This window comes from Jaculus jaculus, chromosome 13 (genome assembly GCF_020740685.1).
Source record: "Jaculus jaculus isolate mJacJac1 chromosome 13, mJacJac1.mat.Y.cur, whole genome shotgun sequence".
In the NCBI taxonomy this organism is placed as follows: domain Eukaryota; kingdom Metazoa; phylum Chordata; class Mammalia; order Rodentia; family Dipodidae; genus Jaculus; species Jaculus jaculus.
The window spans coordinates 91514143-91541200 of record NC_059114.1 but is presented as its reverse complement, the minus strand read 5'-3'; the positions used below and the strand labels follow the sequence as shown (position 1 = coordinate 91541200).

General features: G+C 48.0%; 1 protein-coding gene across 4 annotated transcripts in view; it reads right to left on the bottom strand.

Moving 5' to 3' along the window:
• Window positions 1–20922: 20922 nt before the first annotated feature.
• The window catches only part of Ctnnd2 (catenin delta 2), a 954874-nt gene continuing 948738 nt past the window's right edge, over window positions 20923–27058 (bottom strand). For all 4 annotated transcript variants that reach the window (XM_045132307.1, XM_045132308.1, XM_012947488.2 and 1 more), the window contains one exon: window positions 20923–22114. In XM_045132307.1, coding sequence (XP_044988242.1) covers window positions 21854–22114 — 261 coding nt within the window. In that variant the 3' untranslated portion in view covers window positions 20923–21853. The remainder of the gene's footprint in view (window positions 22115–27058) is intronic.

Genomic DNA, 27058 nt, shown 5'->3' with positions numbered 1-27058 from the left:
CACAGTGATCTCATCACATGAGGACATGCAGGCACACTCCAGACAGTGATCTCATCACATGAGGACATGCAGGGACACTCCACACAGTGATGTCATCACATGAGGACATGCAGGCACAGCTCCACACAGTGATGCTCATCACATGAGGACATGCAGGCACACTCCACACAGTGATGTCATCACATGCGGACATGCAGGCACAGCTCCACACAGTGATCTCATCACATGAGGACATGCAGGCACACTCCACACAGTGATCTCATCACATGAGGACATGCAGGCACACTCCACACAGTGATCTCATCACATGAGGACATGCAGGGCACACTCCACACAGTGATGCTCATCACATGAGGACATGCAGGCACACTCCACACAGTGATCTCATCACATGAGGACATGCAGGCACACTCCACACAGTGATCTCATCACATGCGGACATGCAGGCACACTCCACACAGTGATCTCATCACATGAGGACATGCAGGCACACTCCACACAGTGATCTCATCACATGAGGACATGCAGGCACACTCCACACAGTGATGCTCATCACATGAGGACATGCAGGCACACTCCACACAGTGATGTCATCACATGAGGACATGCAGGCACACTCCACACAGTGATCTCATCACATGAGGACATGCAGGCACACTCCACACAGTGATCTCATCACATGCGGACATGCAGGCACACTCCACACAGTGATCTCATCACATGAGGGACATGCAGGCACACTCCACACAGTGATCTCATCACATGAGGACATGCAGGACACTCCACACAGTGATCTCATCACATGAGGACATGCAGGGACACTCCACACAGTGATCTCATCACATGAGACATGCAGGCACACTCCACACAGTGATCTCATCACATGAGGACATGCAGGCACACTCCACACAGTGATCTCATCACATGAGGACATGCAGGCACACTCCACACAGTGATTCTCATCACATGAGGACATGCAGGGAGCACTCACACAGTGATCTCATCACATGCGGACATGCAGGCACACTCCACACAGTGATCTCATCACATGAGGACATGCAGGGACACTCCACACAGTGATCTCATCACATGAGGACATGCAGGGACACTCCACACAGTGATCTCATCACATGAGGACATGCAGGCACACTCCACACAGTGATCTCATCACATGAGGACATGCAGGCACACTCCACACAGTGATCTCATCACATGAGGACATGCAGGCACACTCCACACAGTGATCTCATCACATGAGGACATGCAGGCACACTCCACACAGTGATCTCATCACATGAGGACATGCAGGGACACTCCACACAGTGATCTCATCACATGAGGACATGCAGGCACACTCCACACAGTGATCTCATCACATGAGGACATGTAGGCATGCTCCACACAGTGATGTCATCACATGAGGACATGCAGGCACTCCACACAGGATCCAGGGACTCAGGCACACTCCACACAGTGATCTCATCACATGAGGACATGCAGGCACACTCCACACAGTGATCTCATCACATGAGGACATGCAGGCACACTCCACACAGTGATCTCATCACATGAGGACATGCAGGCACACTCCACACAGTGATCTCATCACATGAGGACATGCAGGCACACTCCACACAGTGATCTCATCACATGCGGACATGCAGGCACACTCCACACAGTGATGTCATCACATGAGGACATGCAGGCACACTCCACACAGTGATCTCATCACATGAGGACATGCAGACACACTCCACACAGTGATGTCATCACATGCGGACATGCAGGCACACTCCACACAGTGATCTCATCACATGAGGACATGCAGGCACACTCCACACAGTGATCTCATCACATGAGGACATGCAGGCACACTCCACACAGTGATGTCATCACATGAGGACATGCAGGCACACTCCACACAGTGATCTCATCACATGCGGACATGCAGGCACACTCCACACAGTGATGTCATCACATGAGGACATGCAGGCACACTCCACACAGTGATCTCATCACATGAGGACATGCAGGCACACTCCACACAGTGATCTCATCACATGAGGACATGCAGGCACACTCCACACAGTGATCTCATCACATGAGGACATGCAGGCACACTCCACACAGTGATCTCATCACATGCGGACATGCAGGCACACTCCACACAGTGATCTCATCACATGCGGACATGCAGGCACACTCCACACAGTGATCTCATCACATGAGGACATGCAGGCACACTCCACACAGTGATCTCATCACATGAGGACATGCAGACACACTCCACACAGTGATCTCATCACATGAGGACATGCAGGCACACTCCACACAGTGATCTCATCACATGCGGACATGCAGGCACACTCCACACAGTGATCTCATCACATGAGGACATGCAGGCACACTCCACACAGTGATCTCATCACATGCGGACATGCAGGCACACTCCACACTGTGATCTCATCACATGCGGACATGCAGGCACACTCCACACAGTGATCTCATCACATGAGGACATGCAGGCACACTCCACACAGTGATCTCATCACATGAGGACATGCAGGCACACTCCACACAGTGATGTCATCACATGAGGACATGCAGGCACACTCCACACAGTGATGTCATCACATGAGGACATGCAGGGACACTCCACACAGTGATCTCATCACATGCGGACATGCAGGCACACTCCCACAGTGATCTCATCACATGCGGACATGCAGGCACACTCCACACAGTGATCTCATCACATGAGGACATGCAGGCACACTCCACACAGTGATGTCATCACATGAGGACATGCAGGCACACTCCACACAGTGATGTCATCACATGAGGACATGCAGGCACACTCCACACAGTGATCTCATCACATGCGGACATGCAGGCACACTCCACATAGTGATCTCATCACATGAGGACATGCAGGCACACTCCACACAGTGATCTCATCACATGAGGACATGCAGGCACACTCCACACAGTGATCTCATCACATGAGGACATGCAGGCACACTCCACACAGTGATCTCATCACATGAGGACATGCAGACACACTCCACACAGTGATGTCATCACATGCGGACATGCAGGCACACTCCACACAGTGATCTCATCACATGCGGACATGCAGGCACACTCCACACAGTGATCTCATCACATGAGGACATGCAGGGACACTCCACACAGTGATGTCATCACATGAGGACATGCAGGCACACTCCACACAGTGATCTCATCACATGAGGACATGCAGGCACACTCCACACAGTGATCTCATCACATGAGGACATGCAGGCACACTCCACACAGTGATCTCATCACATGCGGACATGCAGGCACACTCCACACAGTGATGTCATCACATGAGGACATGCAGGCACACTCCACACAGTGATCTCATCACATGAGGACATGCAGGCACACTCCACACAGTGATCTCATCACATGAGGACATGCAGGCACACTCCACACAGTGATCTCATCACATGCGGACATGCAGGCACACTCCACACAGTGATCTCATCACATGCGGACATGCAGGCACACTCCACACAGTGATCTCATCACATGAGGACATGCAGGCACACTCCACACAGTGATCTCATCACATGAGGACATGCAGACACACTCCACACAGTGATCTCATCACATGAGGACATGCAGGCACACTCCACACAGTGATCTCATCACATGCGGACATGCAGGCACACTCCACACAGTGATCTCATCACATGAGGACATGCAGGGACACTCCACACAGTGATCTCATCACATGAGGACATGCAGGGACACTCCACACAGTGATCTCATCACATGAGGACATGCAGGCACACTCCACACAGTGATCTCATCACATGCGGACATGCAGGCACACTCCACACTGTGATCTCATCACATGCGGACATGCAGGCACACTCCACACAGTGATCTCATCACATGAGGACATGCAGGCACACTCCACACAGTGATCTCATCACATGAGGACATGCAGGCACACTCCACACAGTGATGTCATCACATGAGGACATGCAGGCACACTCCACACAGTGATGTCATCACATGAGGACATGCAGGGACACTCCACACAGTGATCTCATCACATGCGGACATGCAGGCACACTCCCACAGTGATCTCATCACATGCGGACATGCAGGCACACTCCACACAGTGATCTCATCACATGAGGACATGCAGGCACACTCCACACAGTGATGTCATCACATGAGGACATGCAGGCACACTCCACACAGTGATGTCATCACATGAGGACATGCAGGCACACTCCACACAGTGATCTCATCACATGCGGACATGCAGGCACACTCCACATAGTGATCTCATCACATGAGGACATGCAGGCACACTCCACACAGTGATCTCATCACATGAGGACATGCAGGCACACTCCACACAGTGATCTCATCACATGAGGACATGCAGGCACACTCCACACAGTGATCTCATCACATGAGGACATGCAGACACACTCCACACAGTGATCTCATCACATGTGGACATGCAGGGACAGTCCACACAGTGATCTCATCACATGAGGACATGCAGGCACACTCCACATAGTGATCTCATCACATGAGGACATGCAGGCACACTCCACACAGTGATCTCATCACATGAGGACATGCAGGCACACTCCACACAGTGATCTCATCACATGCGGACATGTAGGCACACTCCACACAGTGATCTCATCACATGAGGACATGCAGACACACTCCACACAGTGATGTCATCACATGCGGACATGCAGGCACACTCCACACAGTGATCTCATTACATGCGGACATGCAGGCACACTCCACACAGTGATCTCATCACATGAGGACATGCAGGGACACTCCACACAGTGATGTCATCACATGAGGACATGCAGGCACACTCCACACAGTGATCTCATCACATGAGGACATGCAGGCACACTCCACACAGTGATGTCATCACATGAGGACATGCAGGCACACTCCACACAGTGATCTCATCACATGCGGACATGCAGGCACACTCCACACAGTGATCTCATCACATGCGGACATGCAGGCACACTCCACACAGTGATGTCATCACATGCGGACATGCAGGCACACTCCACACAGTGATCTCATCACATGAGGACATGCAGGCACACTCCACACAGTGATCTCATCACATGAGGACATGCAGGCACACTCCACACAGTGATCTCATCACATGAGGACATGCAGGCACACTCCACACAGTGATCTCATCACATGAGGACATGCAGGCACACTCCACACAGTGATCTCATCACATGAGGACATGTAGACACACTCCACACAGTGATGTCATCACATGAGGACATGCAGGCACACTCCACACAGTGATCTCATCACATGAGGACATGCAGGGACACTCCACACAGTGATCTCATCACATGAGGACATGCAGGCACACTCCACACAGTGATCTCATCACATGAGGACATGCAGGCACACTCCACACAGTGATCTCATCACATGAGGACATGCAGGCACACTCCACACAGTGATCTCATCACATGAGGACATGCAGACACACTCCACACAGTGATCTCATCACATGAGGACATGCAGGCACACTCCACACAGTGATCTCATCACATGACGACATGCAGGGACACTCCACACAGTGATCTCATCACATGAGGACATGCAGGGACACTCCACACAGTGATGTCATCACATGCGGACATGCAGGCATTCTCTGCACAGTGATCTCCTTATGCCACTTGTGATCATGCAGTTGCACTCCATACATTTATCTCCTCTTCATGAGGAGTGCTGAATCATGATATAATTTGCTTTCCTAGTTTTTTTTTTTTCCCCTGAAGTCAAACCCTTTAAAAGTATATGCCTCTGCATTGCATGGCTTTAGGGACTAGGGAAATTCTTGTTGGCCAGAGTAAAAAGTCTTATGCCCATAAAACAACTCGAAAGTATAAGTACAGCAGCCTAGTGCTAAGATGAGTACAATTATATCCAAATCTATGAGGGTCCACTGCCGGGTGGATCCCAGGTATGCCCACCAAAAAGAGGTATGGACCTTCAGTTAGTTTCCAAATTGAATCAACCTTCATAGCCATTTCTTGTAACCCCTTGCAACATCTCGTGCATGATATGAGCTGTACACATGGCATTCTATATGTAGGGGCGCACAGATCCCTCCTCAGGCAGTGTAAGCAAATCTAAGGCCATCCTGCTCTGTAACACCACCTTCCTCATTTGCAGCACGCAAGGCTGCATGTATCGGCTCTGTGTCCGTGACAGCTCTGAAGCATGCAAGGCTGTCTTCTATTGGCTCTGTGCCCAGGACGGCTCTGCAGCATGCAAGGCTGCAGCCCGTTACTTCTCAACAAGGGAGTGTCATTCTTCAGCTTCCTGGCACGCGGAAGGCCAGAACCCATAAGACTCATTTCCTCCCTTGGACCTGCCACAGTCCCCAACTATACCATTCTGGGATGACGTGAACACTCAGCTGAAAGGGGACATGTGGGTCTACTGTCATTAAGGTCTGTACCTGGCATTTGGCCACTGTGAAAGCAGCCTCTGTGTCTGGGGTCCAATCCCAAGTTCTCCATTTCTTTGTCAGGTGGTATAATGACCATACCATTGGACTAAATGGGGTATGAAGGTGTTTTAGTCAGGAGGTTCTCGTGGCTGGTAGAAATCACCCAACCAAGAGCAGCTTGTGGAAAAAAGAGGTTTATTTTGGCTTATAGGCTTGAGGAAAAGCTCCATGATGGCAGGGGAAATGATGGAATGAGCAGAGGGTGGACATCACCCTCTGGCCAACATCAGGTGGACAACAGGAACAGGCGAGTGTGCCAAACACTGGCAAGGGGACACTGGCTATAACACCCATAAGCCCGCCCCCCACAATATACTGCCTAAAGGAGGCGTTAATTCCCAAATCCCTATCAGCTGGGAACATAGCATTCAGAACACCTGAGTTTATGGAGGACACCTGAATCAAACCCCCAAAAGCATGCAATTCCCTCATAGTTTCTGGCCAAGGGTGTGCCTATACTGTGCTTATAACAGCCTCAGGCATGACTTTGTCTCACTCTACCAGATGATACCCAAGAGTCTTACAGGTGATCCAGGTTCTTGGACTTTGTTGGTGTGTACCTCCACTCGCCTCGACCATCACGTAGGCAGGTTGTGACCTTCCAGCCTGCAAGAGGCTCACACACAAGCATTATGTCATCAATAAAAGTACATACATGAACCGATGTTGGGTGTTCCTGCCCGGTCATGTCCACCAGGCCATGGCATTACCTTGTGAGGCTATGTAAGTAGCCCTGGGGAAGGACAACAAAAGTACAGTAAAAAAGCAAATTGATCTCGGCTTTCAGGTACAACATCCATGGAAAAGAAGGCATTAGCTAAATCTAGGACATAATGGTACGTTTGCAGTGTATGGGTCAAGTGGTTCACGATGCTTGCTCCTGTTGCACGCTGAGGCGGTATAACTTTACTCAGTTCTCCATGGACCACAGTCATTGCCCAGGCACCTTAGGCTTCTGGACAGGCCACATCAGGGAGTATTCCAGAATAGTAGCCCCAGTCTCTGCATGTCCTCCCGGAAACTGACGTTGCTTCACAGTACCTACAAGGGAGGCCTGTGGTGGCTGTTCTGGCCATGGTGTGGAGGCCCCACACCATTGTTGGCACAGAGGAGCAAGTCCTGTCCCAGCGCGGTAACTTGCAGCCTTGCAGAACAGTCACCCCAGGATGTGTAGTGACAAGATGCAAGCCGTCCTGTCCCCAAAGTCAAAGGGACTTTCCTGCCCCTGTCTGCTGGTTTCCATCTATTTCTATAGTGACCATAGGTCCACTGAATTTGGAAAGATTTCCAAAATTAAGGGTGGTGTCTGCACCAGTGTCTACAAGCTCAGTGATAGCTTGGGTGTTCTGTGGATCCAATGTTAATCTGGTTGCCCAGGTTCTCCATGGTCTGGATGCCTAGGCCGTCACTCTAATCAAGGAGGAAGTAAGCAAGACTGACCTCTCATGATGGAACAGATGTGCGCAATGGAGCATTCCACTGTCCAGGACAATTTATTCCACAAAGCCAACAGTGCCTCCAAGGATGGCCATTCAATTTCACCTAATGAAGTCTGGAGGCCAGTAAGTCCAACCACAACTGTCTGAGAGTCACTTTTCTCAGTCTACTTTCCAGAGCCTTGTGGGATTTAGTTTCCAAATTTCCTTTGTTCATCCCCTTTTGTGGCCTGGGCCTCTCATTTTCATTGGCTGCACCTGCTTGTCCTGTTACCTAATTTCAATATCTCCTAGGCAGGGCCAGTGTAGTCACCACATGAACACGTGGGTCAGTGTAGGCACTAGGAGCTGCAAGTGACACAAATGTGCCAGAAGGCCCAGATGCCAAAATTATATCCTTATCTGGTCTATAATTCACCCTAAATATCACTGTGGCATGCCCATGTCCCGGATCACCTGTGCCAAGTCTAGGTAGGCAGGTGGTGCGTTTACTGACCTGCTCCAGCATGTCACCAGTGTATGTGTGTGTGTGTGTGTGTGTGTGTGAGAGAGAGAGAGAGAGAGAGAGAGAGAGAGAGAGAGAGAGAGAGAGAGAGAGCACACGCAAGTGAGCGATCGCCACAGGCCCTATTAAAAGCCCTGCTAAAAAGAAACTCCTGTTCCACAGTGGGCAATAGGAAAGGTATCCCCAGGGTAACACTACACCCATCTGAGGCTCTGTCCTGGAGAAAATCCAAACTCATTTGAAACAAGAGAGCGTAAGTGGAGAGTGCCGCGAAAGGGGTCCCTGCTGTTGAGCAGCCCGCATGGAAGCGCTTCCTCGGGGTCAGCCCGAAAGGCACAAAGGCTCCGATGCCACTGTGGTCCAAGGGGCCAGGCGTAGCTCAAGCCGATAGCTCAACTTGGCAGCATCATCCGTGCTCTGCAGACATGGACGACCGAGCACCAAAGGGGTGGGACCACAGACTCTTTCGCCACACTTGTCAGAGCTGGCTAGGTTGGCTCGTGAGGGTCAAGGTCAGAGTCCACGAAAGGAGCTTCTGAGAGGCCACTGTGTAAAGCCCTCAAGGTGAAGCCTAAGTGGCAGTGGGGACCCCAGGGAATTGGGGGGACAGAACAAAGGGACGTCTGCTGAGGAGCACCCAGGTGTGGGGTGGAGTGATCCGAGAGGGGCCAAGTGTGCTACAGGTGACAGAGCAGGAGGCGTGGCATTACTTGAGCCCTCTGGAGCCCAGATGTTTTCATCAAGCGCCCCAGATGCCAGAGAGGGAGCTGCAGTGTTAGCCCTGCTGGGCTGTGGTTTTGTTTTGGTCGGGTCTTTCTTTCTTTGCCCCCATTCCTTCCTTTTGGAATGCGATTATTTATTCTATGCCGTTCTATGTGAGAAGTATGTAACTTTTAAATTAATTTTGAAGGGACTGACTGTCCGTTAAGCAATTGCTTCAAGTCTCAGAAGAGGTGGGGCTTTTCCACAGTGTTGGGAGAGTTACAGATGTCGGGGACTCCATTCTGCATGACATGGCTGTGAGCCAGGGGACAAGGGCTGTGTTTGCAGGTCACAGCGACAAGGGGGTAGGCTTGTGATGATTCTTACTGCCAACCGGGCAGGATTTAGAATCCCCATGGAAACAAACATGTGGGCGTGTCTGTGCGTGTTTCTAGATTAGGTTTACTGAGGTGGGAAGTCCCACCCTAAATGTGGGCAGTGCCACTCGGTGGACAGCGGTCACTGGCTGGTTGCAAAGGAGCGGCGAGCTGAGCGCTGTGCACTCGGTGCTCCCGCCATACCGCCCACTCTCGCCGGCTGCAACCCGAGCCGGGTGCGGGCAAACACCTGCGGCCAGTTGTTCCTTGGCAGGTGTTTTGTCACACCTGCCAGGAAAGTAACCAGCACAGCTATTCACGTCGTCCGTGACTGCCTCATGCTGATGACGTTGCCTCATATTTCATTTCCTTGATTACTTAGCAAAGGCGCCAAAGGGGGCTGGAGAGATGGCATAGCAGTTAAGCGCTTGCCTGTGAAGCCTAAGGACCCCGGTTCGAGGCTCGATTCCCCATAACCCACGTTAGCCAGATGCCCAAGGGGGTGCACACATCTGGAGTTCATTTGCAGTGGCTGGAGGCCCTGGCATGCCCATTCTCTTTCTCTCTCTTTCTGCCTCTTTCTCTCTCTGTTGCACTCAAATAAATAAATAAAAACAAACAAAAATATTTAAAAAAATTTTAAAAAGCAGTAAGAACAGCAAAATAGTGAAAACAACAACCACTTCCTAACAGGATTTGTGTTATTTTTTCTCTCTTCTTTTTTTTTGTTTGTTTGTTTTATGTTTTTTTGTTTTTCCAAGGAAGGGTCTCACTCTAGCTCAGACTGACCTAGAATTCACTATACAGTCTCAAGGTGGCCTTGAACTCACATTGATCCTCCTACCTCTGCCTCCCAAGGAGTGCTGGGATCAAAGGGTGCACCATCACTCCCGGCTTTGCATTTTGAGAGCGGGAATCAACCATCATCAGGGAATATATTTGTTTACTGACCTTACTTGCTTATTCTTTGGGGTGAAGCTGACTCAGAGAGATTTGCATGTCTCGGGCTCCCTACTGCAATCAAGGTAGGCAGTTTGCGCCTTTCTCACTGCCTCCACCGCAGGTGTGGGTGAAGCACCGAGGTTATCATTAGTAGTAAAACGTCTGCCCCCCCTTTTGCTGCAATGCGCTTTGCTACACACCTTTTCCTTTGGCTCCTAAAGGCTGTGGCTAAATGCATTGCTTCCCAGGGGTCATAAAGGTTATAAAGATCCCCTTATCTCCTGGGACCCGGGAAACGATTACCTTTGTTTCTCACTCCCTGGACTTAGTCATTACCCTGCAAATTCTCAGACACATTACCTACATTATAAGCATGCTTGCTTTGTGTCTACAGAGGCATGCCAAATCTTATGTTCTTCCTTAACATTTTTTTTTTTTTTCTCTTGAGACAAGGTCTTGCTCTGGCTTGGGGTGATCTAGAATTTGCTATGTAGTCTCAGGCTGGTCTCGAACTCACAGCAATCCTACCTCAGTCTCCAGAGAGCTGGGATTAAACACATGGGCCACGATGCCTGGCTTCTTCCCCAACTTTTAGGATACTTGACTACGTTAATTTGTAGCATGTCTCCTAGAGGAAAGATAATGTTGGATATTGGTTTTCTTTTGTAACTTTGCTTATAATGCAATAAAAATTGATTATGATTGTACTAAAAATGTCTGCTTCAAAAGACAGAACACTATGAAAATTTTAAGAATGAGATGCTATTACCTGCACTGTATGGCCATTGCAATTAGGGAAATTCTTGAAGGTCTTTACACAGTAAGGAGCACTTGGCTCCTTCATGCTCTGCATAGAAAATTGATCAATATTCCTCACTGATAAAACTGACTGTGAAAGGCTCTCTGGGTTTTCATGTCCCTGAACGGACAATTTCCTTTTGAACCTGAGACTCGCATGAAGTTCTGCAACAGGCTTACAGCTCTCTGCTGCCCCAATGCAGAAGCGTGGTGCAAAAGGCAGAGGTGGAAAGAGATGAGATTCAAGTGCAATTGCAAAGATCCAATGCCTAGATGCAAGAAGAGAGGGCCTGAAAATAATTCATATCTGCAAAGTCAAAACCAAAGGGAAAGCAAACCAAAAGACTAGATTTTAGTTGGTTCAAGTTTATGCTGTGTGATGTGTTTATTGAATAAACTAAAAGTAAACTGGCTGAATGGATCAGGCTGCGTCCAACAGCCCCAGAACAGGGAACTTATGGGGTCTTCCTACAAGCTGAATGCTAAAGGGAAGGATCTTTATTGGCTGGACTGACAACGTGTGTGCATCTCTAAAGGCAGTTGTAATAAGTTATATTAGTCAATTGTCATGTCTGTTACACCTTGTTGAGCGCTGACCCTGGGAATGTGGTAAGGACACCTCACCCTGCCTCAGACCCAGTCATACTTGCAGCCCAAGAGTACAAACATTGCGCTCTTGAGAACAGAGGGAGGGACTGGACTGTTTGGTGTTCATTCCCCAACTCCTAAGCCTAGGTAAGAGTCACTGTTATTTACCTCATGGTATAAAAAAATGCCTGCAGTGGGAACTGCTAATTGGAAGCGTCAGCTGAGGAGACACTGTCCCAGATCCTCTTAACTGGGAAATCCAGCTGCCTGTTTTATGGGGACCCTCCAGTCATTTACTCTGTGACCCACATTGTTTAACTCCACCCCCAGCCTCCTTCCTGGCTGGAAGGGTAACATTTCTTAGAATTAAAAAAATATATTTAAAAAAATTATTTGTTGTGTTTTTAGAGAAGGGGGAGAGGCAGATAGAGAGAATGGTCACGCCAGGGCCTTCAGCTGCTGCAAACGAACTCCAGATGCATGCACCACCTTGTGCCTCCAGTGTTGTATGTGGCCCATGCTGATTTTCTTGGAAAAGGACACTGTCTTGAGGGTTTTTCATTCTGCTATCTATAAGGGCTCATTCAGGGATGAGCCTGTGGCCTCACAACTAATGAGATACTGAGTCTTTTGCTGTTTCTTATTACTTAATGGAGTCAAAGTTGAGAGTACAAACTCTCTGGAGACCTCACCGTGTCTGCAGTCAGAGATTCACACCAGGACAGCTGGTCACCAAGCTTAGGACTATAGAAAATAAGCCTGGGTTGACTCTGGTCCCTGAGTCCAGCCGATCCCAAAGCCTTATGGTTTCTAGATTTCACTTACATGTGTCAGATTCTCTTCTATTTCCTGAAATCTGTTTTAAGATTTCAGTCACATGTGACAAAAGAATTGTGATGGATACAGTGCTTGAGATCGATGCTCTCACATCTGTATAGCTTTATTGCCATTGCTTCGCGTGGATTCCTAATCATGCGAGTCCTTTTCTGTTTCTTCCATGCATGGAGCCAGTGAGAGCACAGTTTTCTCTAAGTATCTGCCTCTTCATAGAGCAGCTGTCTTTCAGACTTCAGGGATGCTTTGACCTGACATGGGTACTGGATATTTTTGGTAGCTCTCAGATTAGAAAGGTTACCCTTAAAACCATAGTTGAAGGCTGCGGAGATGGGTCAGTGGGTAACAGTACTTGCCGTACAGGCGTGAGGACCCAGTGTAAAAACATTGGTGTGGCCATGTATACCTGTAACCGCATCCTGTACGGTGGAGAAAGAGGGATATCCTGGGCGCACTGTCAGCCAGTCTGGCTGGAAAACAGCAGCTCCCCATTGAGGGAGAGGCTCTTTCTCAAGGAAGCAACTTCAGAGAGTGCGAGAGGAGGGCACGGCAAGTTCTCCTCTGGCCCCCCACCTGTGCATGCAGGATGTTTAAAGCTACACACACGTGCATGCACTATACACACACATACATACACACACTCACACACTGCTGCATCTTCTTTAGCACTTTCTTGGGGTGTCAAGAGCTTGACCAATAGTGAATAAGTAAACATCTTCCCACTATCTCAAGGCTTGAGGGTGTGAATACCAAGTTTGGGTCTCATGGTCACCAGAAGTTGGAACAGAAGCAGTAATGCCAACACGTGGTCAGTTACGGTGTAGATTCGTGGCGGTTTTGCTTTCTTTCTTTTCTTATTATTGTTCTGGCATCACCTGCTCACTAATTACGTTAATGCCGTCAGACTGTGTAAAGGTCGGGTTAAAGCTAAAGTGAGGTCATGCCAGCAACATGGCGATTTTCCCGAACAAGGCCGTAGCGATCTGTGTTCGATTTACGATGCCAGCTTGTCTTGATGACCCCAGGAGAACCTTCTGATGAGTTCCAAAGAAGCCAGGGCACATGCAGCCAGAGGCTGAGGCGCTGGAGGAAGAGCTCCCGTGCCCTGCTTGTTTCCGTGGATGCCAGTCTCCAGGCTGTTCACCCGCGGGCCCTTCCTGTGGGTGGTCTCCACGCCCCTCACAGAAGTAAGAGGGACTCGGGCCCGGGCCACTCGTGTACCGAGGCCGATGCCCCTTCACGCGGTCTTCTCTGTGTCTGTCTCATTAGTTTGTTTTTTTTTTTTAATTTTGTTGTTTGTTTTTTATTTATTCATTTATTTGAGAGCGACAGATAAGAAAGAGGCGGGGGGTGGAGTTGGGTGGGTGCAACAGGGCCTCCAGCCACTGCAAACGACCTCCATGCACATATGTCACCTTGTGCCTCTGGCTTACGTGGGTACTGGGGAATCGAGCCTCAAACTGGGGTCTTTGGACTTCATAGACAAGCGCTTACTTAACCACTAAGCCATCGCTCCAGCCCATGTCTTGTTAGTTGTTTAAGTGGACATTGTCCTTGAATTTAGAACATACCCTATCCTGTGTTGCCTCATCTCTTAACTTGGTTGCGACCTATTTGCAAAGGCCTATTTCAAAGTAAGGTCGTAGTCTGGACTTCCGGCTAAAGGTTAGTGGGGGAGGGGATGTTACTCAACTCAGTATGCAAAGTGAAGCCCTTCATAGAACATTAAGAAATGACACTCTTCAATACTCCACAGTACTGAGTTTTGGCTTCAGACAGATGCATGAATAACACAACACTTCAGACGGGTGCATGAAAGACAGCACCTCACGTGTGTGTATGAACGTCATGTCACGTGTACTTTTTCTGATGATTCTGGGCATGTTGGGTTTAGCTACATCCCGAGCTTTGCTATTCAGCTCTGTCATTGTCATTGTCATTGTCCTCATACCAGCTGGCCTAAGTGCCTAAATTTCCTCTTCTTATACGGCGCCAGTTCTGTTTAGTTAGAGCCCATTCTAACTTAATTCTCTCATCACCATCTAAGGAACTAACTGAGGTTTGGACTTCAACATATGAATAGTAGGAGCAGCCTATGACAAGGCCCTTCACATTTCTATGCTCAGGGAGCCCTAAATTCCCTTGAATTGCTGACATATTTTCCTTTCCCTAAGATTTACGACTGTCTTTCAAGGAATCTTTGGACTTTACGCAGCCATGAGAAAAAGGCTGAAATCCTGGAATTTGCTTCACACCACTGTCCCTGAAACAATTCTGTGGTGGGATAGTGTGTCCTGACTGTCATGCTTGGTCTTGCTCAGAATGTAGACTTGAGGATCATTCAGCTCACATGCAGGCAGTCTGGCCTCTGAAGCACCCATGTGCAGACAGCGCGAGGGAGGCGGAGGAGGGGCATCGGAACTCCTACTGCCCTTTTGCCTCAGTGGCTTGATTTTCGCAACCCAAGTGCCCAGCATGTGAGTGCCAGGCTGAGTGCCAGGCTGATGCAGGGCTTCTAGCTTTCATCCTTGGCTCCTCCACGGCTGATGCTGAGACGGCAGAGTGGAGCTGTCTCCAGCTCAGATGCAAATTCTTAAATAATGGTGGAGCAGTTTGTTCCATAGCAACAGGTCATCAAAGTACGTCTAGTTTAATGTGAGTGTGCACATGTGTGTGGTGTGTGCATGTGTGTTCATGTGTGTGGTGTGTGCGTGTGTGTGCATATGCGTGTGTGCTTTTTCAACCCTATCTTTGATGATTTTTGTTTGTTTTTTTTGAGGTAGGGTCTCGCTCTAGCCCAAGCTGGCCTGGAATTCAGTATGTAGTTTCTGGGTGGCCTCGAACTCATGGCAATACTCCTTCCTGTGCCTCCTGAGTGCGGGGATTAAAGGTGTGCACCACCATGTCTGGCCTGATAGTTTTTTTGTGCAAATATTCAGTGGTATTAATGCAGTTGTTTACGTACAGTTTCACCATGTTCTTCCTTGGCTCAGGGATTGAGCTGTGATAGGCCGAGGGGCGTCTTCTTTCAGTCAGGAGCACAAAGAATCCTCGCAGCCATTGGGAGACAGACACTGGCTTCTCTGCTGAGTGAACGACTGAAGAAGGCTGGGAGGACGTGTGTGCACATCTCAGCCAGGAATCTCTTGAGTGAAAAGTCAGCGTTGCCTCCGTCAAGGATCAGGAGTGGGTAGACTGCTCATGGAAGAACTGAGGAGGAGCCTGGAGCAGAATAGGCTGCATGAGTTTGAAGGCTGGAAATCTGGAAGACAAATCCTGACATGGCAGGCATTGGTATGCAGGATGGAGAGTGAATAGATTCTCCAAGGGAGTTTGTAGACATGCCCTCAACTTGGTGGAGCTAAGGTCCACACGTGTCCCTTGCAGCTGTACGTGGCCATGAGAGCTGAGGGAAGAGTGGAGGCTGGGGACTCACGCTTCTCTCCCTGCCCAGGGCTTCTTTGCGTGGAAGAGTCCTAATCGCATCTCAAGCTGAAAGAGATGATGCTCAACTCTATCTCAGTTTGGACTGCAGGTTACAGCATCTTCTCTGGATTTGCTATGCAGTGGATTTTCTTTGCTAGAAAGCAAAGGGTGAATTTTCTATTTCTGGACTTCTAGACACCCAGGCTCACATCTCTGAGGAATCTCTAGGCACTTATATCATCTAAGTGGTAACCAAGGCCTACTGATTTACACCAAAAATATTTCACGTTAATTTCTGTTTTTCTGTACTGGGGACTGAACCCAGGGCCCTGCATACTATAGGCAAGCGCACTAACACGGTATAATATCCAAGCCCCCTTTTAATGTTTTATTTTCAGATAGGTTCTCGCTAACTTGCCCTGGCTGGCCTTGAATCCGTGAACTCTCTGCTGCAGTTCTCTGAGTAGCTCAGGTAACAGGCTGGCGCCACCGGGCCTGGTCACCTTTATTTGGTTTACTTGTCATTCTCCAACCTCAGTCCCTGACGTGTTTTCTGTGCTTTAGTGTTCCCATGAATCGCTTGAGCATCTTGTAAAGATGCAAATTCGATGCAGAAAGGCAGCAGTGGGGGTTCCTCTGAATTCTGAACGATCACCACAGGCTCCTGGGCTAGCTCCCTGGAGAACAGCTGCCGTGGAGCTGCGCTCCCTACATGTGCAGCATGGGCCCCACTTGAGACCTTGACAGACATGCAAGTTCTTGGCCAGTTCCAGCTCTGTGCTGCCAGGGCCTCCCAGGCACGCCAGCAGAGTGGTGAGCGCCAGGTGGCTGATGCGTGCCGGGGTTACACGCCTCCCAACTTGAACAACGTTGTCACTATTTCCACCCAAGACTTCAAGGGCCTCGAACTTGGTGCCCAGGCGACTTCTCTTCATCTTTGCCCTCAGCTGGTGCCTAATTTAAAGTGGAACTTGAAAATGGCCGCGTCTGTTCCCTGTGCGCTCCCGTGCTCTGTGCGTTCTCCTTTATTTTTCCTCAAGTGCTTCAGCAGTGGTCACTGGGAGCCTAGCCGTTCTTAAGTCCTAGCCCATCAGTCTCCTCTGAGTTGAGACCCCAAGGAGAGCATCTCTTCCCTTTCTTCTGCCTACCCGGGCTTAGCACATCGTGCATGGCACTCCCTGGCAGCAGCAGTTCCTCTCTCTGGAGACACTGCGTACCATTTAACATGTGGAGATCGTGCTCATGGGCACAACGCTGCAGGCACCCAGTGGGTAGAAGTCAGGGATGCGGATGGGCATCTTACACTCGGTAGAGCAGCATCCTGTGCCTGTCCCATGCAAGGGTTCCTGCCCTCAGCGTCATCAGTGCATTGCCCAAGACACATGAGCACCATGCGAAGTTTCTGTTTTCTCTCAGATTGTTGTCTGCATAGCTCTGGATTCTACAGAGTAGAATCAGGAAGGTACCTCCTAAGAGAGAGCTGGGTGCCTCCTCAGATGCCTTTGTCTAACCTCATGACAAAGGACTTAAAGGTGCGTGACAGCTGCCGGCAAGCTCCTCCACACTGGAGTGACAGTTTGGTGCTGGGTGTTGGTCTGAAGCTCTGGAATTAGGACACTTCTGTCTGGAAGAGACTATCAATGGTACATAGCTTGCAGTGCTTCTCTTGCAATTTTGTGAGCAAACAAAAGTCTTCGTTTCGTAAGGACAAAAACAGCCCCATATATCTTTCATTGTCCATTTAGTTTTACAGCTGAAGATGATCTGCTGTGTGGACAAAGTCATGCAGGCTTCTCTCGGCAGAGCTTTCTCCAAGGCATGCTTAATAAGCGTCTGACCTGAGAGGCACCAGGAGAAGAGCTTGTTTCTAAGAGCTGAATGACACCCCGGGAACCCAAAGTCCAGTTCTCTTATTAAGGGACCCACAAACTAGCTTCTTGTACAAAACCCTGGGGCAAAGCAAACCTAGAAACATTCGGCTCTTTGCAGGTAATCGGGCAGCATCTGGTGTCTAAATGTGGCACAAGGGAGAAACAGCCAAGTAGTCACCAGAGCCATGGTGAGCAGAGACTATGAGGACCTTAGAGCCCGCACAGGCTGCGCTTTGCCTCCCAAGCAAGCTGTTGACTTTCGACGCTCTGGATTTTAGAGAGTTCAAAGTCACTGATTTCCCCAGATATTTGGCTGGCTGGCTGTACAAGGAAATGGGCAAGATCTCGCCCGTGCACCCTGCTTCCCTGACTGGCTGACTTATTTGCCCTTGAGTCGTACCCGCAGGCCCAGTGCGGCTGTGGTCAAGGTCAGCTCTCTGTGGTCGGAGTGGCTACACTGCGGTCAAGGTCAGCTCTCTGTGGTCAGAGTGGCTACGCAGCGTCTTGCTGCCACTGCTGAGGGGGACTGACCGGAGCTTTCATAGTGGCGGCGGGTGGGGGTGAGGAGGGTGGACCCCACTGTTCTCAGGCAGGATTATTTCCCCCACACCTGTGTAAGAGCACTAAGTGTCTTCGCATGTCAGACCACATGTCTCGGGGACACAATTTCCAGGAACAAGGGAGAGTGTCACATGATGAAGAAGAGCTAAATAGAAACAAGACAGACCAAACACATTGAGGTTTTCCCCTTGTTCTGCTACCAGGTTTAAACACTGTTTATTATTATTATTATTGATGTTCGAAAATCAGCTTTCCATAATGTGTCTTAAGAGCAAATGGGTCATCAGTGGCCCACCTTCACCTCGAGTAGCATTGAGTATGGGGTGACATCCTGCATCACCCTACTGGTATGTGATCATTTATTGTCTATCTGCTGGTAAGAACCAAAGTATTAAGGTGTGGCATTACAATTGAATCAGTATTAGATTTCATTTTCTATGTTAATATGAGTCACAATGGTGTGATTTAAATGGTCTTAGTCTGTCTCTGGCTAGTAATACTCTCAAGTGAAAAAAAATTCTCTGTTTTTCATATATAATGTTACCTTTGATAAGTGCATTGGGTGTGTTTATTTTCTGCCCTAAACACTGAAGAGAAAAAGAATTTGTTTTTAGTTTGTTACTTGTCCTCTGAAAACATGACTCTCATCTCAGTGGGATGAGGAGGGTTCTGGAGGCTTTTGAAGACCGACAGGGGAAGAGGCCTCCATTGGTCAGCAACACAAAGGAAAAGCAGAAGGCTTTCAGCCACCTCTGCTACATCCCGCATTATAATAAATCACCCACTGACCGGCGGGCTTTGTCAAGGAAGCCGTGGGAGTTTCAGGTCGTTTCACTGTGCAAATAAAGCTCCCTGCATCCACTTTTTAATTTTTTTTTATCACTTCTCTTTCATCCATCTACTGCTCTTCCTTCCGTTTCTTTTTTCTCTTTTGTAGTCTACATCTGCCTCTATCTTTCTACGTATACATACATACAATCTAAATTTTCACCTGTCTCTGATGCCAGAGGCTCCTACATGAATTAGGTAACCAAAGCCTGGCATGGTGTCCCCTCTAGGAATCACAGATTGTAAAGCCATCTTTACAGGACTTGCTGATGTGAATCATGCAGTTCCATTTGAAATCATAAAGAAGATGGCACATTCCTCCTGGAACCAGGGGTTCCACAGCACATGCATTGATTTCCTTGTGCAAAGTTCTGAGTGAGAAATACAATGTGTTTTAACCTTGGGGAAGGTTAAGTCATGTCATAGCACCCCGTGTGACCGCTCCGTCCTCTGTTATAGATGAACTGTGTACATTGTTCCCGATGCTACAGTAGATTTCATTTTCTGAAGGGGTGGGGAACTCAGAAATGTGGAGTTTTCTTGTAAACAAAGCATCAAGGTCCTACTTGTATGTGATTTGCAGGAAAATACACATGTCATTTTCTGTCTGTCTATTTTATTGTGGTAATTAGCTTTTAGCTTCACAAACAATTCATAAATAAACTCTATTTGGATCACTGTTAAATTTGAGGAAAGAACCATTGCAGTTAAGTCGTTGAGTTGCATTAAACTACATGGAGAGAAGGGGAACAAGTTTTAAAGGAAGATGTCAGCCAATTTCTTTCGTTATTTATTTTATTTTTCCAAGAACAGTTAACATTTACTAGGCACCTATTGGCCTCAGTCACTTGACTCTGAAGAGCGAAGGTGGTTTACCCACAGCCCATGTTCTTTGAAATGATTAGCCTTATCTCCTAGCTCTGTATCCACTAGTCTAACATTAGCTTCAAGTCCAGTTTTAATTATCTAGCCCATAATTGTCTACTGCTCCCTGCCACATAAACACAAAAGGTTGGGGGGAATAAGGCGAGCAGTTTACATTTTCTATGGATAATTCAAGTAATTGGCCCCAAAGTGACACTATTGAGTTGGCCATGGTTTGTTGTGTTCTCAGGGCATAAAATGTGGAAGGAAATTGACCTGTAGAAAGAGTTGGTATCCAAGAATGTGTGAACATGTGAAAATCCTATAACTTCACCTCAACTGGCCTAATATCCTGAGTCACTAGATAGTCAGAAGAATAGGCACAGTACAGAAGGAGCAGACCGATGTACAGTGATACTGAAAAAGGCGGTACAAGGGGAACAGCAAATGAAATCGCTTCTATCAAAATAAAATCCCACACAGGTCATTTTTATACATATGTGGACATACACACACCCACACACGCACAGACACACGAACAAGAATGTGTATTTTGTAAGATAGGTCCTTGGAAATAGACATTCTTAGCAAATATGGATGACAGATCAATTGTAATTTATTTTCTTTTAACACTGTATCATCATAAAGAAAACTGGTATAAATGAAAAATCTATTTCAAATATCTACATCTAAAATTTTAGGCAGTGAAAAAGCACTTTGTTGACAAGGAGTGTGGAATGATGTATGTTAACTGTCAGAAACTGCTGAATGCCTTGTTTAGTTGCCACAAACAAATTCACATATCAGAACGAACAATACTGCTAAATATTCCTTTTTTTCCTGTTTTTTTTTTTTTTTCTTTTTGTTAAAACATACTGGGGGAAAGAAAAGAAAAGAAAACTGGAAATCCACACATCTTTCAAAAGTTTGGAATTGAAGCAATATTTAGAAGCACAGATGAGGAAATGCAGCAGCGTTGGTGTAATATACACAACGCGCTCGCTCTTCTTTAATCTGTAATGTAATCAAATACTTTACAACAATGCATCAACAAAAGGCAAGAAGCGTCTTGCTGTACAGAGGAACCCCAGTGCAACTTGAAGCCTAGAGCCACACGGATGAAGAGAGTAAACAAAGCATGAGAAGCCGTCCCCCGTAAAGTGTGTAAACGAGTCTGTCTTGTGCTTAGCGATACCCTCCACAGCCAGCACCCTGACCATCTCCTCTCCTTCCCGCCACGTCCAGTGTAAAGCGCTTTGAAAACTCTACAGCTCAGAGCAGAGAGGTGCTGCCCGCGCGCGTACTCAGGATCGCTTTTAGCTTTCTATTGATTTCCGAGTTAGCTTTTTGATTCGTTTAGCTTTCTAAAATAGCTCTTGAGTATTTCCTTACTGGTTATCACAGCCTTCCTATGGAACAGGCTTTAACAAACTAAATTTGTGGGGAAAGAACAAAAGAAAAGAAACAGAATGTCTTGTGGTATGCATGCACATGCATCGTTCCCGGAGCGCCCCGTGCCCCCTGGCTGCTCACACCCAGGAGTCGGGCGAGGCTGGGTAGTGGCTCGTTTCATAGTTCAGTTCACTGTAGGGTCGGGCAGCAGAGTAGAAGTCCACGTAGTTGCCAGTGGACTTGAGGCCCAGGTGCATGGTGTACTCGCTGGCTGGGGGGCGGTGGTGGACCTGGTCCTCGAAGAAGGACTCGTCGTAATTTCGCGTGGAATTCTGGAAGGGTTGATAGGTCTCGTAATCTTTCCTGCTGGGCTCCTGGGGGACGGGCTGTGCTGAAACCTGTCAGAGGGAAGAGGCACGTGGGGTTAGCCGGGAACTGGACCGTCCACTCTCTCTAGACCACTCGGCCCTTCTGCACACGCCTGGCTGGAACCTGCCCCAGGCCCCTCCACATACTGCCGACTGTGGTGGTCTTTTCTTTTTATCTGACTTCTTAACCTTTCACGTCTATGGAGTGCAGTGTGGTGGTTTGCTCATGGGTCCTGGTAGCTTTTCCAGCTGCTTGATCGTTACTTCCTTGAGTTGGGAATCTGCGCTGCTCTAGCTCTTTAAAAATGCGCACACATTGTTGTCAGTATCTCCCTAGTATGCTGGGAACACCAGTGCTTACCCCTTCTTTCTAACTGGGTTTCAGCTCGTATGGCCTCCTTGGTCTTCCTCCTCCTCTTTCTAGCCTCCCTAGCCATGGCCGATGACTCTTCCATGCTCTATGTGGAATCAATGCTGTTTCTTAGCATTCACGTGTGAGAATGCGCAACTCTGCCTGTCCTGCGCCCAGTTCATCTCACTGGACGCTATGTCCTCTAGTTCCCACTGTGTTACAAATGACAATACTGTATCTTTTTTATGGCTGAACAGTATTCCGGTTTTTTATGAAAGAGAGCAAAAGGGAGAGAGGGAGAGACAGGGAGAGAACTGGTGTGCCACAGCAATCAAATTCCAAATGTGTGTGCCACCTTGCACATACATGCAACCTTACTCGTGTGTCACCCAGTGCGCCTGGCTTAGGTGGGATTTGGGAAGTCAAACATGGGTCCTTAGGCTTTGCAGGCAAGTGCCTTAACTGCTAAGCCATCTCTCCAGCCCAGAATTCCATTTTTTGTACATATCAATTTTTCTTCTACAAATTCATCTGTGGGTCTACTTATATAAGTTTTCTATATTAAACCATGGTAAACTACACATAACATACATAACCATTTTGCAGTGGAGAACTCAGTGGTATTGAGTGCTATTCAACCATCATCAACATCCATGCTCACAACTTTCTCATTATTCTAAACAGAAAGTCTGTACCCATTAAATCTAACTCCCTGTTGCCCAGCTCTGGTCCCTCTTGTGTGATTTGAATCTATGAACTTGCGTAGTTTAGGAGTCTCACACAAGCAGAGGCCCACCGTATCTGAGCTGTGTGTTTGCCTTTTCCCTCAGCATAATGCTTTCATGGTTCACACGTGTTCTAAGTACTGGAATTTCTTCTTCAGGAATACAAACTCCTTGCATAGGTACATTGTATTTTATCTATTATCTGTTGCTGGGCTCTTGGGATGCATACACCCTTTGGCTACTGTGAATTATGCTGCTAGAATCATGAATGGACCTGTATCTGTTTGAGTCCTTGTTTTTGGTGCTTGTGGGTGTGTACCTTGAGTCAGATGGTAATTCCACATTTAAGCTTTTGAGGAACCACAGAACTGCCACAGCAGCTGTAACCATTTCACTAGCTAATGGTTCAATTAAAGAGGTGGCAACTAGAGGCTATAGAATATAAGAGGGTTGTTTTCATCTTTTGTGCATTTTTTGGTATCGTACTGCTGGTGCTGCAATTTCACGGGGGCTGGAGATGTGCAAGGTTGATTGATGGCCCCTCTAGTACATCCTGCTATCAATACATCTCAGGTTCCTTTAAGCACGAGGGAAACTGAGGCTTTCCCAGGGTTGGGCCCCACCATGGCACACCTGCCTAAGTGACCAAGGCCTTGGGTAGATACACACTCTAAATACCTTCTGGAAGTCCAAGGGTTTCCTAAGTTGGCACAATTAAGAAGTGACTCAACTTGAAGTGCTGTGGGAGCTGTGAAGAGAGAAACATGCCCGTAGCTCCATCTAACATGGGAGACCAAAGCAGACGCAGGACGTTCAGGGCCAGTTGGGTGACATAGCTCAATACTAGCCTAGGCAACTTAACCTTTTCTCAAAACAAACATTTTTTTTTTTTTAAAGGCTGAGGATGTTGCTTAATAATGGAGTACTTGCCTAGCATCCATAACACCCTGGGTTTGATCCCAGTACTGTAAGGAAAAGGAGAAAAAGGAGGAGGATGAGGAGGAGGACGAGGAACAGGAGAGTGAGGCAAGGGAAGAGGAAAAGAAGGAGAAAACAGCCATAGCAATGATGCAGTGGAATCTGGGAGCTCTGAACAGAGAGGGAGGCTGTGGTGTTGTCTGGAGACCCAGCCCTCCTCAGTCCCCCTGTACTGATCGCCCTGGGTTACTGTGTAATGTGTTTAAGGAGTCACAGGAACCATTGGGATGAGCGAAACTGAGAATTGGTTCCATTTGCGTGGCTCTAGTAGAGTAAGGAGACACATTCCTGAGACAATACATTCATTAGCTTTAGTGTTGGGGGTCTGAGAAAATCTCCCTCTCTGAGGTTCGTTTCTGAGTATGTGATCGCTCACTGAGAGCGGAACCTCCTAACGATGAGGGAGACGAATCAACAGTGCACACAGGAGTACACGCATCCCCGTGGTGTGCAGGAACTGGCGAGAAGGTTTGGCAATGAATTATAAAACACCCTGGAAGAACTACAGGTTGATCACTGTCCAGCAGATTCATTAATTCCCTATTAATTTTATTAAGGTTCAGCATGGAAGCATCCTGGAGAAATGGGTCTCAGTTAATAGCTAGTGATTTGTAATTAACTCGTTGTGTGTACATGAATGCTTCTAATAGCCCACACATAGTTCTGGTCTCAAGTAAGTGAAGATCCCTCTTTTACATGCAATGGATTTACACCAGCAATCGATGTGGTCTCTGAACCTGTGGAGAACTTCATCCTAGCACTTGTCCAGGATGCCCCCCCACCTGTTAGGTCATGGTAGCCGTGTGAACGAGGCTTCATTCTACTTGAGAAAGTCCAAGTGTACACAGAACGCGTACCTTTGCTAGCTTTGGAAGCTGGGCATGAGTGAGACACTTGGCATTAGTCTGCAACATCTGCTAAGACCATGTCTCCCAGACGGCGGGCGTGAGCAGGTGCCCGTTCTGCCTGTGGACTCTCGTTGCTCTAGCCCGGACTGCTTTCCAAGCACAAAGCGCTCAGGGGCCCAGGTGGGAGGTTTGTACGATTTTTACGAGGATGACACTAGAATTTGGTTTCTATTTCTGTCGGCACCACGTTCAGGATTTAACAAACTCTTCTTTGATGACCCTGAAATGGCCACATGTGTTCATGTATGTGTGTACGTCATGCCTATCTCTACTTTCTTGTCTGTCGTCCTTCTTTTCATCTGTCATCCAGCCAATTCTCATTTGATAGACAAAGCAACTGAAGCTAGCTCAGAGCAGATAGGCAACTGCTCCGAGACGTCTCGGTGAACGGGCTGTGGAGCCGGGAGGAAAGCACACGCCTGCCTGACCTAAGCTTGCTGTCCTGCCAGCCCAGTCCCGGCAGAGCCAGACCCTGGAGAGAAGTCCTCCCTGGGATGATCCCTGGCCCTGATAAGCAAGGTCAGTAGGCAAGGGGCAGAAGAGCTGTATCTTCTTTGCTCTGACTTGGGGGGACACAGGAGGTGGTGCTGGAGTCAGAGACGTCCTGGGGGATGTCATGACGTCATGCTCGCACTCTCCCCACCCCCTCCGATTACAGGAGGTGGGCATATGTTCATTATCTGAGTCTGAATTCTTCATGAAATCCCTCACTAACCCCTGGTAGGTCTTAATGCCCAGATTTTGGGTGCATGTGCAGAATATCAACAGCAGGTGTTGAGCGGTATTCCACATTTAGAAGGGCTGAACTGGCTCATTGCTCTGGCAGAGTGAATGTTGGCTGGGGAAACACACCCACGGTGGAAGGATATTGGCCCCAGTGAATAATTTACTCCAAGAGAAGATCTAAAAATGTTTCAAATTTGGCAAATTAAATGACCCCAAATATAAACCCTACCCATAGAAAAGCTAAGCCAAATGTATTTTTAAAATTCACATAGTTTGCATGAACCAGATTTCTAGGTGGGTGGTAGAATGATGCTCCTATGTAGCAGTGAAAATTTCTAAATGGTCTGCATGGGTCTGGAGAAGTCTGGAACCCCTGAGGCTGAGGTGACCTTGCCTTAAGGCCTCAGCTCTCTGGGAAGAGAGGTGCAGCCCACAGCTCATATAGGGTCACTAGGTCTTGTTGTAGGCTTGGTATCTAATTCCTGCTCCCACAACCTCACCTCAGCTGGCCTTTTCTCTCAGTAGTGGAATTTTTAATATAAATTGTGAGGGATACTTCTAAAGATCTTGTCTGCTAGCATGCTGACTGAAGACTTCTTTCTGTTAACTCCTCTCTGAGTGTGCCAGCTCTGTGACATACAGACGACATATTAAGCACATTCCCTTCTCTCAAAGACACTGGATGTCATACTGATTTCCTGGGAAATTCTCCAGAGGAATGAAGACAACCACAAACAATCTCTCTTTGATGGATAGTGTAAAAAGTTCTTTGATATCAGAACAGGATATATAGCCAGATAGCCCACCTTTCCCTTCAAGGAATAACAGTGGTTTCAAGATATGACCACAGGCCCCAGCTGTGCCCAGAACTAGTGTGGCCAGCGCTGCTCTGGGTCTGGGGGTGTCATCAGCTGTGTCGGGGACGAGCCGGGATAGTCTGTGGCAGACGCCAGGGAAGAGTGCGCACTTGTAACAACTTCCCATTTAAGGTCCACACTACAGACTTCCTCTTCTAGACTCTTGAGTATCAAGGGTGCTCAGTGCAGTCTCTTTGGTTCTTTATACTGAACTTGATGCTTGTATGCTTTTGTGCCTATCATGAAGAGCAAGAAGTCTCCTTCCTAATGACAGCTGGCTGAGTTACCCAAGGCACTCAGCCACTGTCAAGAGGTAATTACGGTTTACTCACTGGCTGGCGTCTTATACTTGTTTATTTGGGGCTTTCTTTGAGCTTCAGCCCATATTGCTAGTCTGTTTCTCATTGCTGTCATATTATACTTGAGGC